Source organism: Amblyomma mixtum, chromosome 4, assembly GCF_055824585.1.
Source record: "Amblyomma mixtum isolate Tamu chromosome 4, ASM5582458v1, whole genome shotgun sequence".
Lineage (NCBI taxonomy): Eukaryota > Metazoa > Arthropoda > Arachnida > Ixodida > Ixodidae > Amblyomma > Amblyomma mixtum.
The window spans coordinates 156,994,637-157,007,709 of NC_143015.1; the positions used below are offsets into that span (position 1 = coordinate 156,994,637).

The following is a 13,073-nucleotide window of genomic DNA, read 5'->3' on the forward strand; positions in this document are numbered from 1 at the left end:
ACTACTCATATTACACACCTACATACTTCGCATTACCTATGCCTCAGCATATCAACGGAAGCTTACTTCAACAATTCTGTGCTCGCAATTTCGTCCATCGTCACACACATGCAACTGTAATAGCGAATGCTACTACACTTGCACTACCTGAGGTAACAATTTAACTGCACCAGTGCAACACTAGTGCAACCCTGTACGAAGAACTACACCCTCATTTGTCTTCATCACCACGCAGTCAGTGCGTGCACTACCCTCCCGCATCTTGAGATAAGAATGCACATTCCTTGCAATGCCATCGCACTGTACACACCATAAAACTGCTCTCTCACCTCAGTAACACGCCGCACCACAACAGCAAACAACGCTGCACTTCAAGCTACACCGGGACAACACTGGAACTACACTAAACTGGACACCGGTGCAGGGCAGGGTGGGCTCCCGCTGTGCCTCCACGCAAGTGCTCGAAGACCCACCTGCTTGGCCAGCGAGTGCTGCACGTCTTGGTCGAGGACGTGCTCCGCGTCTCTGCGGGCATTGTCCGCCATCTGGCTCCGGGCCTGGGAGAGCTCGCTCCGAACGGCCGCCAGCTGCTGCTCCAGTTCCTGCACCTGCGACAAGAATGGCATGGATATATGTCCAGTGTGAAAGACCACCATGACTTGAAACCACAGATATTCAGGCTCAGTACTATCAGTTGCACTGCCCCTCTTACATTGCCACTGCAGCTATTTGGACATACCACCTGCAAATTAGCCCTTCTAACCTAAGTCGCATAGTAGCTACAAAGACGACCTGGACTAACCTGAGACCCCTCAGAAGCACCTGTCCTCAGCAAACCTTCAAGACCTCTCATATCAATCGTAAAGTTCTAGCCCTTTGTTATGAGTGTAACACACATACGTGCTGACCTGCAAAGTAATAGGCCCATAATGCTGCAACTAGGAATGGAATTGTCAATGGCCATATGAAAAACGTTTGCCAAACAATAGCGGAAATAAATTGCATTTTTTTTTACCACTTTAATTAAATCTGCTTTTATTCTAATTCAGATATACAAGTCCTGTTGCAGTGCAGTACATATGAGCAAATGTTTCAGATGTGTCAGGGATAAAATGTGCTGGTAGACGCATTGCAAAAACAAAATGACACACACGACAGCATTCCTTGTTTATATCTTTGAGCCCAAGAAATATCTCTAATTTGTATTGGTGAATTTCAAGTATGTGAAAATTACCAATACAGTTACTTTGCAAATCAACCAGAGCTTTATTACATACTTTAAAAACTCTCTCACTACTCTAAGCAGTAACTGGGTCTTGAGTTCACTGGGCTGTAACACTGTCAGCATCTATTGCTCCCCCCCCCCCCCTTATGTAATGCCTTCGGGCCTTTAAGGGAACAATAAATAAATTAATGAAACACTCGTATTAAAAGACTGCATGTCTCTGCGATGACAGTTTCACATACACGAACCTTAACTACAACAAACAAGCCAATGAGCAACCTTTTCTGGGCTCAGAAGGGACACCCCAAAGAACGGGTTGAAGGTATATGTAGTACCCACCTTGGCCTTGCCCTCCTCAAGCAGTCGAGCCTTCTCATTGGCCAGTTCATGGACCTCTTGCTCCAGACGCGACACCTTCTCTTCCAGCTCCCTCTTGGCTGCGGGAAATACAAACGGAACACTCAGCCTCAGAAAGCTTATCTCGCTCTGGAGCTTTGCCACATAACTTGGGTGCTTTCTGCGGCAACTCAGCAGACCTACGCGCAACTCTAGATACCTATACGGTACCCCAGGTGCATATGTCTAGCAGGCATCATGAAGACACAGCTTAAAAGCAACCCGCAATTAAGAGCTGGTCTCACATATAAGTCTCACACCCCACAGATACGTTAGTACTGCATGTAGGATGGCTCCCCCAATTTATGATGGCCATTTCTGCAGAAAGTCAACACACCTTCAATGCATGACTTTTGCGTTTGAAAAATTCACAAGAAAATGCCCATTGTGCCGTTCAACCTTTCTTGTGAGCAAAGCATTCAAAATATCTTCGAAATTGTTCGCAAAAAACTACTATTTGCTTCGAACGTAAAAATATGCTGGCACACCGTGAACGTCTCATGGCATAAGGCACAGTGAGTGAAATATCTCGCAATATTCATTCGAACTAGTGTTTTTTCGAACTGTCACGCGCTCTTGCACAAGATGTTGCCACACTGCATTTCTGCACCAGCAGGGTTCGTGAAGCAAAGAACCGAATATTTTCCTTCCTGCTCGCAGCATCACTCCAACTAGCAGCGCCATCTCGTGGCACTTCCCCGAACTCTTGCCCAACAGTGTCCCGCTGTGCCACCAGATGGCACTGCCTTCGCAGTGTGCCCTTACAAGCCAACACGGACTAAAGCCCCTGAAAAAACTAAAGTAGCGACAAGACGCCCTCCCTCTTCTCTCCTCCTCCCCCGCGCGCCGGTCGAACGACTTTTGTTTTCTTTGTGAATTCATATGACTGCGGTGGCGACCTCTAGCCCGCTCCGAAGGAACTAACGCCCCTTTTCAATTGGTTGCGCTGGATTCCGTGCTTGCCGAGTTCTTCTCTATGTCTCCGCATTAACCGTGCGTTCCGCTGCATAAATACATGGGTGACTTAGGAGAAACATTTGCATGCTTCACTGAATAGTGTAAAGGCAAAAATGAGCACGCATTGATGGATTGTTTTGGTAGAGCCGCACGCGCACCGTGTACGGGTGCGCCGGGCTTTATGCGGCGTGCCAAGTTTGATATCGAGAGTGGGGCGTGCATTGAACGTGACCGTGAATCACGAGGCCTTATAATGAATTTGCGGTGATCTGTTTTGATGAAGAGGAGTATGCAAACAGAACGACCGCCCCCGTCGGAACACTGGACGTGCTACAACGGATGCACAGGTTTGACATTCGAAAATACAACTGCAAGTGAAGGCATTCTAAATGCCCGTAGTTCATCCGCTCTCCTAGTGGCTTTTGGTTTTGGTCTGCTGCAGTGTATCGCGGACCAGGTAAGACGCTTGAGGGAATGCTCGAAAATGAGGTATGAAGGCCACGCTACGTGTGTACTTATCTGTGCCTCCCCTAATGTTCTCTCGCGTGCATGAACAGTAACGATATAGACTCCCGCATTAAAATTTTCTTTGGAATAGTTAGTAAGGAGAAAACCTACCTCGCAAATATCCTTCGCCTGCCAGGAAAGGGATAATAAAGTTCTACGTAAATGTTTCATCGGCATCAGTCATTTAGTGAGAAGCAAAACCTACCTCGCTTTTAATACATCTGTCCGATAATCTTCCTTATTCGTATAGTCGCTATTAGAGCACTGCACGGGCCTTAATTATTCACGCGTCCCGAGCCCGTCAACCTTTTTCATTACCCGCCCCAGCCCGGCCCGATTTTTTTCGATATAGGCCCGAACCCGGCCCGGCCCACGAGGTAGACATGCCCGGCTAAGGCTCGGAAACAGCCCGAGTACTAAATGCACACCGGTAAAGCCGAAGCCTTTTGTTATATGGATCTCATTAAAAAAAAAAGCGGCTACAAAACTTTTAAAAATGGAGATAATGGAGGCCTCACTCTGGACAACGTTAACAAAATAAAAGTTTTAACATTAATAAAAGAGGTTATCACAGATTTGCTCGCATTCGTAGCCTCCTCCTAACTAGTTAGGCGTCAAGGGGAAGTGAGAACGCGGAAGTGATGTTACAAAGTATGTGACAGGAAACGCGCGACCCACTTACGATGGGCACTACCACGCATACCCACAGCTACTGGTCATATTTCGAGAGTAAACGCAAGCCAGCGCCCGCTAGCTGGTGTTTCCACCAACGGTGCCTACGGTGCCTTGACGATGCATATCGGCACGATAATTCTCTTTTTGTCTTTTTCTGTAATATATCTATATATAATATACACGCACGCACGCGCGCTCGCGCGCGACTGCAGAATGTAACGCGTGCGCTTCACCATGTCAGAGCGCAGTTTGGTCAGCGCTTATAGTAGGCATGTATGTCTAACTGCGGCATGCGCTAAAATTTAAGGAACGTCACTCTACAGTTAGGTGTGTGCCTCGCGTCAGTTACACGTTTGCGTGCGTGCAATCACGATGCGCTCAACGCAAGCGCCCTTATGTCGAGCTTACTGCGGCCATACGCTCGATTGCGAACAAACCACTGCACAGCGTAGCTTGAAAAAAAAAAGAAGGAAAACTCAGCAGCTTTTGAAAGCACGTCACTGACCTCGCACAGTCTGATCGATGGCGTTGCGTTAAAATTAACCAAACCTTCCGGCCCGCGTCGGTTTTCGTTGATGGGATCGCGAAGAACCGCTTTCCACCGTCGTGACGGTTCTCGCACCCGAAGGCGCAGCAGCCCGTCATGCCGCACAGATAGTCGGCTTGAAGTTAGGTGACTGACACACGTTCCGAGCAAAACAAAAGCCGCTGTTCTTCACAGCAAGCAAAAGCGCAGTGTCCGCAACGACGCCTGCCGAAGCTACAGTGCGCGGTTGGAGCGGACAATATGGCGTCTGCGGCCGCGAAAAGCGCTGGTTTAAAGGACTTTTGCGCGCGAAACCATCGACCAATGGGAAGAGGCGACGGGCGCAGGAGAGGGAGAGGCGGCGTTCTGCAAAGGTTGTCGTTACTTTAAAAATTTCCAGGGGCTTTAACACGGACGGCCCACCTTGCTGTGCCTGCTCCAGGGCCTCCCGGCAGTGGCCACTCAGGGTGTCCTGCTCCGCGAGGCGGGCTTCCGCTTGGCTGCACACCGCCTTCAGGTGCTCCGAGTGCTCCCGCATGGTGCGCAGCTCAGCCTGCAGCTCTGGAAGGCGGCAATGGAGAACACAGTGGAACAAACTTGAGAAAGTTTAAGACAGCACAAGGCTTCCCCCACCAGACAAGACTAATTACACCCTATGCTTGCTCACTGCCTTGTGCCAAAAGCATTTGAAAGGCTTACGTGGACTGCTGGTGGAAGCTATACGACAATCAAAGATAGGTTACATAACTTAAGCGCAATGAAAAATCTCAGCCTGTTAACGAACATGCACCACATAATGATCCAAGAAGTATACCGTACCAATTTACTTCACTGATTCCTCTCTGCAATGGGCTGCTACACAGCAACACCGTACACGCGTGAGCAAAAAAGATTAGCACAAGTGACGTGCCACCACAGCGGCAGATGGCAATGCTCGGCGCTGCTGCTGAAAACACGCCGATAACAACAACGCCAGGCTTGCTCGCCAACCACAGCCCCGTACCAGTCGTGCGGTGCGACTTTGTTGCTCCAGCAGCGTTACTTGTGCCAATTTTTTTTTGCTCACGCCTGTAACTTCTGAACAGTTCTTTTTGACACGCAAGCTTCCAACCCCAGAAATGTTTTCAAGAATTCCAAAGGGTGGGAAGAGGAGCCTCATTTGAGAACCAGTGGATTGCACAGCTACGAGCGACAGAAAACTGACCTTTGACCTTGTCCTGGCTCTTGGTCAGGAGGCTCTTCAGCGAGCTGACTTCCGCCGTCTCCGCCGCTGCGTGCAGGCAAAGTAGAGGAGCTGGAGCTCAATGATACAGTTGCTCAGAGACAACACATGGCTGCCAGTTTCACAAGAAATTAACACGAACTAGCGTCTAGCCTGGCAAGCAACGCACTCAAACAGCAACAATCTCTCGTGACCAGATCACTCGTGAACTTTTCTCCCCTAAGCCACAGTTCGAGCCCCACTACTTTCAAATTCAAATTCAAATTCAAATATTTATTCCAACATTACACCATACAGATATAATGTCGAGGATGGCAGGCAAAAAGCCTCCTGGAGGCTTGACCGGTCCTGCATCCTGGTGTACACTTGGCAGAGCGGCGGTGGCAGTCAGCTCATCAAAACACAAGAAGTGAATAAAGAAAGCCCAAAACAAAACATAGAAACATTCACAAATATGTATGAAGGAGAGACAGAGGTATTAAGGAAATAATAAAGACAAAAATATATTATATTACATTTTATGCAGTATAGGAGCGTATGAAGGCTTTAAAGTTTGACGGGTTCATGCTTAGAATGTCGATACCCATTTCAATTAGAGAATTTAACAACCTTGGTAAATTATTCTCAAGCATCTGTTTGCTATAATTAGTTCTGTATCTCGAAACATTCCATATTTCTGCGCGGCGTGTGGTGTAGGCAGGTACATTCTGACGCAGGTTCGCGATTTTAACTAACGTAAAATTTTGTTTCCTGCTGCTATAGTAAAAATCCCGCAGAAGTCTGTATGTGTAAATGTCGTGAATCTTTCTTATGTTATACTTCTCGAAGAGTGGTTCAGTGTGTTCCGTAAAGGATACATTGGCAATAATACGTAGAGCCCTTTTCTGCATGATTAATATATTATTAAGATTTGATTGTGTCGTTGTACCCCATACTAAATGACCATAATTAATGTGCGAGGCAAACAAGGCATTATACAAAAGTATTTTAACAAAAGTAGGAAAAATGTGTCGATTGCGATTTAGCATACCAACCGTACTGCTTAGCTTCTTGAGGACTGAATCTGCATGCTCGTCCCATTGTAGGCTGCTGGAGAAGGTTACACCAAGAATTTTAATTGAGTTAACAACCTCAATTTGCATAGACTCGAACAGTATATTATGGTACTGTGGGATTTCTTTTCCTTGAGTTCGGAAAATTACTGCTTTTGTTTTACTGCAATTAACCTGTAGGCAATTTTTTTTCGACCAAATCGAAAGTCTCCCGAGAAGTTCATTTGCCATTCTTATTAATTCTGTGTAATTGCGGGACGATAAAAAAATACTCGTGTCATCTGCGTACATTATAAATTTTGCTTCTTGATAAATCGATACTATATCATTAACATAAATGTTAAAAAGTAGCGGCCCGAGAATACTTCCCTGTGGTACACCTGAGATTATGCTCTGGGTTTGCGATTTGAATTCGCTTAATGAGACAAATTGGTGCCTGTTTTTGAGGTAGGAAGATAATAAAGCGAGAGGTGTGCCCCTTACGCCGTACCATTCTAGTTTATTGAGGAGAATATTGTGATTGATATGGTCAAACGCCTGAGTGTAATCAACAAATATACCGAGAGTTAAAAGCTTGTTTTCAAAGTTTCTTAATATGTGCTCTTTCTGATCTAAAAGCGCTAGTTCTGTGGACTTCTCTTTCTGAAATCCATACCGTGCTTCGGTTATAAGCTGGTGTTTACTGCAAAATGAAGACAGCCTATTGAGGATAATTTTCTCAAAACCTTTAGAAAAAATGGGGAGAATCGATATTGGACGGTAGTTTTTTATATTCTGTTTGTCGCCTTTTTTAAAAATAGGAATTACTCTTGCGGTTTTCATTCTGTCGGGAAAAACCCCGCGAGAGATACACATGTTATAAATGTACACCAGTATAGGGGCGAGTTCACGTATGGCATATTTAACAGGCCGTATCTGTAGGTCGTCCATGTCGCAGCTGCGTGAATTTTTAAGGTTGAGATAAATGGAACACACCTCCTCACTGTCAGTTGGCGCGAAAAAAATGGAATTATTGTTTCTAGGTGCTGTGAGGTCATTGCTAGGACGAGCATTCTGGTCTGTATCTTTTGTTACAAAGTACTGATTAAATGCATCAGCAAGCTCCTGGTCTCTCACTAAGCGTCCATTTAACGAAATCTCTTGTGGTTGTTCCCCCTTCTGTTTCCGTCCTGTAAGAGCATTTACCTTGTTCCAGAGTTTAGCCGTCTGTCCGGTACAGGATGCAAGTTCCTGAATATAATACGCGTCTCTTGCTATTCTTAACTCCTTAGTTAACTTATTTCTGAAGGTCTTAAACAATTTGAGATGTGAGGGTTCTCGAGTTTTTAGAAATTTCGCATACAACCTGTCTCGTTTTCTAATTTTCCTTAAAAGCTCATTGGTTACCCAAGGCTTACGAATCTTTTTATTTATTTTTTGCTCTTTAGAGACAAAGTGTTTCCTGTATACTGTCACAAAGTGACTTATGAAGGTATCATAAGCCTCCTGTGCTGTATGTTGTAAAAACACGGTATCCCAGCAAGTACCTTGTATGTCGATGCGGAAAGCCTCTAGAGAGTTTTCAGTGATGCTTTGCAAGTTTATACATGCTTTCTTCGTATTCGGTGCTCTTTCGGGTGCTTTAACGGACATACATATTGGCATATGGTCGCCTATACAGCAGCTTAGTACGGCACTGGAGACACATGGCAGATCGTAGTTTGTGATAAAAAGGTCAAGTAAAGTAGCTGACGTGGAAGTTATCCTTGTTTCAGATTTTATAACATTCGCGTATCCATAGGATGCAAGTAGTCTTTCAAAGTCTATTGATTTGCGAGTAGCACCTTTGATATCAATGTTGAGATCGCCGCCAATAATAACTCTCTGCCTATTCTGACTTGCAAAGACAAAAAATTTCTCAAGAAAATTGAAAAATGCACTATGGTCTCCATCAGGGGGCCGATAACATGTAGCAAAAAGTAAACAATTGGCTTCAACACAGAGCATTTCGTAGTCATCGGTCACCGAACAGAAATCAGATAGCAAATCAGTTTTCATAGAGTCATCTATCAACATTGCAACACCTCCGCCACGTCTTGATGTCCTGTTCAAATAAAATGTGTTTTTATTGGGCAATCTAAATACCTCAGAATCTTCATTACACCATGTTTCACTAAACATAACAACATCACAGTGTATGTTTATGCCAGCAAAGTAGGCCTCTAACTCTGGAATTTTCTTATTTAGTGACTGGACATTCATATGAACACAGCTCAGTCGTTTTGAACCCAAGTTATGAAGAGTGAACCATTGTTCTTTTGGTATAGATTGCAAGCTGTCCATAAGGAGAGAAAGTTTCAAAAAGCTACAAACTAGAAAGGACGTCTACGAATGTAGAGCGTCTAAGTCACTTTCACATTTGATAACTGTGGCTGTTTCACCTGGAGCCCTGCGCACGAGAACCTTGCCGCCTGTGTGCCACACAAATTTGTAGTCTGCTCCTTTCGCCCATTCTTTAGCGAATGTAAGCAGCTTCTTAGACCGAGACGTCATATTTTCACAGATGTACCGCTTCTCGTCAGGTCCATTCAAAGCTTTCCTTTTAGCCATGAAAGCATTCTTAAGTTCTTGGCGAGCACAGCGCATTATAATCCCTGGTGTGTTTCCTGGTTTTGCTGGCAGTCTGTGGAGTGCTACCACGTCCTCTCTAGTTAGAACATTTATGTTTAGTTCTTTCGCCAGGTCATTTACTTTCTCAAAAAGATCTTCGCCCTTCGTTTCAGCAACACCGTGGATCTCGATGTTCAGGCTTCTGCTTCGCCACTCAAGTGCATCTATGTCTGTCTCAAGCTGCACTAGCTGCTTAGTGGCTCCGGATTTCTCAATGCTCTCGACTTTGCGCCTAATATCTTTGAGTTCTTTTTCTTGGCGGTCCTGACGTTGCTGTATGGCATCAAAGCGATCTGAGAGTAATTGGATAGACTCTTCTATGCCGTTTACCTTGGTCGGTAATTCAAGCAGCGTGGTTAATTTCCGGTCCATCTCTACAAGTTTAGCCACCACTTCACTATCAGATGTCTTCGTATGTGGACTCCCGGTGTTTCCTGTTTTACAAACTTCACACTTCCAAGACTTCTTAGCAAACTTTTTGGACTTAAACTGCTGCTCAGTGACGCCAGAGCACGTTCCTACATGAAATAAAAATTCACATTCTCCACAGGTCAATGCAAAACCATCATCACTCACTGCACACCGACAGATGTTACACCGCTCCATCATAAGCAAACGACAATGGTAGACAAGAATATTGCCTCGGCCTAGGGCGCCCTCAAACGTGCGTATCGCGTTTACATTGTCAGCAACCCATCACACTGGCAGCAAACGGCGGAGCGCCTATAAACAGTGCAAGCGGCACTGAACAACAATTACTAACCTGGGACAGTACAGAAAGAAGGATTCAGCAGGCTGCGTGTGATCCGCTCCGCCGCTGCTGCCAAAGTTAGTGTGCTGTGACCATTTTAGTGCAAATCAAAGCCGGGCAAGACATCACCATTCCAGCCAAGGAATTGCCCTATACCCATTTTGTCTGAGTGAATGAGACAGTCACTGTATTTGTTTTAAAATAGTGCTGTTGATTTGAACCTTCACAGTGCAATCACTGGTGACATTTCTATATTGGGGCTGCTCTCAGTAACAGGATGCAAAAATCTGTGCAAGAAATGCTGGCCAAGCTGGAAGTGAGTAAAGGGTCTCTCAAGCCTATTCTCTGGTCAATAAGCAAAAGCAGACATTAGAGCTATACGACCCTCTGTCACCCACCAACACATCAGCATTTAAAAAATTTACAAAAACTTACAAAAGTTTGCAGGATGTAAGTTTGCAGAAAAAAAAACTAATTTGCGTGCAGCCAGGCGAGGAACACAATGGCCAGCGAGGCACCAAAGGAATAGATTACTTTCTGTGAATCACATCCCGTGCACTTTTGCCCCTGACTGTATTTAACGCTGCCACCACAAAACACCGAAAGGCCGCTTATGGTCTTTCCTCATAAACTGGCATCTTATCCTTTTATCGGATTTGCGATATTTATTAAAAAGTTCAAGAGCACAACCTAAAAACAAGCTCATTAAATTCCCCAACGTTGACTGACATGTCTCCTGTCAAGGACCTACAACAGCGTTTGATGAATATAAAGGCTAATTCAGCAATGCCCACAATTACAATTCTCTGCCACAAGCTACACCACAAAAAGAAAACCGAGAACAACCATGGCCTACCTCTCCACATCCGACATAGGCCAGCAGTTCCATACTAAGACACATAAGATGACATGAAGGACGAATCAGTACAAGCGCTGCACGCTGCATACTGTTACGGCTCCACGAGAACTTCATACTGGACTTTAAACCCAACGTGGATATTCACCCATGCTGAACTGAATCGAGAGTGCTGCATGTTGCTTCGATACTACCTCTTAAATTACGACACCCGGAGCTTACCTGAACCTTCGCTGCGTGCCAGGTGAGACTTGCTCTCAGAGAGCTAGCGAGAAGAAGAAAAAGAACAAGAATGAGCTTCAAGCACACCACTGAACAAAGAACATCACTGTCAACAGACATTTCAGTTACACAACATTCTCGAATCTCAGCTCTGAAAGCCTATCAGAAAAAACAATTTTCACAGAATTTCTTTTTGCTTCATACTGACCAGAGTGGTGTCATCCATTCACTCAAACTTAGGTGCCCTACGACACTTGGTGGGGCCAAAGAAAATTGAACTTAGTCAAGACATCTGATGCCAAGCACCCACAATTTGATTGTCTAAATTTGTCGGTGATTTTGTCATGGTGAACTTGGTATGGGGGAATCTGGTACGGTATAATTTGATGCGGTGAAAATTGGTACGGTGAAATCTGACACGAGAAAATTTTATATGGGGGAATCTGATACGGTAGATTTGATAGAGTACTCGCAGTCAGTACAAGCAAGCAGGCTGCTTAGTACGAGCAAAGTAATAAGCACAGTCAGCAGTAGCTAAATCAAAGCTGGATTCCACATGTGAAGATGCTCTTTCGAAGCCCCAAACAACACAAGCATTGGAAAGTGTTCCGAAAAGGAAAACGATTTTCCAGTACACATCCCCTCAACTTCCAACACCGCTGGCAACATGGTGAGCAGATTTTTTTTCATTTTCCAGAAAATATCAGAACATTTCAGAGGCTTTTCAGAACATATCAGAACAGAGAACATTTCAGAACATATCAGAACATTTAAACACTGCCTGAATGACTTGGCCTGGCGGGAAGCTTATTGCTGGATAGACAGCAACACAGCAGACATGATTTGAGTTGACGCAACACAAATAAGGAAAGCCTTTTAGTTGATGAGCCAGCAGCAACCACATAAACTACCGACTTTTCTCCGCACGCAACGGAAATGCAAAAAGCTGTGCTGGTAACACAATGACATTTGTTTTAAAAGTAACAAGATGAAACAGAAAGGTTCCACTGATGCATTCCCCAGCAACACAGGTAGTTGGCCCAATATTAGAAAATGGCTGGTATCACAGTGGTCCTTTGTAGGACCGGCCTTTGCCAATGCATTCCCAATATTTGGCCGATTACCTGAGCTGTTTGGGTTGTTAATACAGGCACAGGGACTTTGATGTGAGCTCGAGCAGGACTGGCTACCGAAAATGTGTATGTGTATGCGTAGCAGCCGCGAAAACGCAGCACTCGAGAGCGTTACAGCTGGGTTCTACAGTAGAGTGGAGTTTCCAAACCACGGAAGCCGTCCCAACGCACCTCCTGGCGTGCCTGGTGCAGCTGCGCGTAGGCATCAACCAGCTCGTCGGTGGACTTGCGCGCCCGCTCGGCCTCAGCCGTGGCACGCTGCTGGGCTTCACGCAGCTGCCGCTCCCAGGCGGCGGCCACCGCCGACTGCTGCTCCGCGTGGGACTCCAGCTGCCGCTGCAGGGACTCACAACGAAGCTCCAGCTGAGACACCTGCACAGCAGCGCCAGAACGGCATCATCATCATCACCAGCCTGACTACACCCACTGCAGGGCAAAGGCCTCTCCCATGCCTCTCCAGTTAACCCTGTCCTTCGCCAGTTGCAGCCACCGTATCCCCGCAAACTTCTTAATCTCATCCACCCACCTAACTTTCTGCCGTCCCCTGCTACGCTTGCCGTTTTCCAAGAACGGCACGGGGCGCTTAAAAAAATACACCGATTAGTCTGGCTACTGTGTTTACTGCCTTCACCTCAAACTAAATAGCAGCTGGAACATTCGAAAAAAAAAAAAACAAAACAAACAACTAGAGCCCACAACATGGCCTCATGAACCCGCAGCAAAGTGCAGAACCCCCTCCCAGCAATCCGAGCATGAAATACTTCCTCAGGGTGACCACGGGGGCTGGTTACCACGTCTCCTCCAAACTGCGCCATTATTCCAGTCATGAAACAATTCTTTGCTGAATACAACAGCCTCTTTGTACAGTGGCACAAGAAAGAATAACGTGCAGCCGAGACTCA

The 13,073-nt window shown here is 45.7% G+C and overlaps 1 protein-coding gene across 1 annotated transcript in view; it reads right to left on the bottom strand.

The window, feature by feature from the left end:
• LOC149348917 (nucleoprotein TPR-like) overlaps positions 1-13,073 on the bottom strand; it is a 115,226-nt gene that overhangs the window by 50,665 nt on the left and 51,488 nt on the right. The window contains exons 18-23 of the mRNA XM_089541028.1: positions 12,343-12,543; positions 11,039-11,081; positions 5,491-5,556; positions 4,710-4,847; positions 1,565-1,662; positions 474-608 (exon numbers count right to left, since the gene is read on the bottom strand). Coding sequence (XP_089397154.1) covers positions 474-608; positions 1,565-1,662; positions 4,710-4,847; positions 5,491-5,556; positions 11,039-11,081; positions 12,343-12,543 — 681 coding nt within the window. The remainder of the gene's footprint in view (positions 1-473; positions 609-1,564; positions 1,663-4,709; positions 4,848-5,490; positions 5,557-11,038; positions 11,082-12,342; positions 12,544-13,073) is intronic.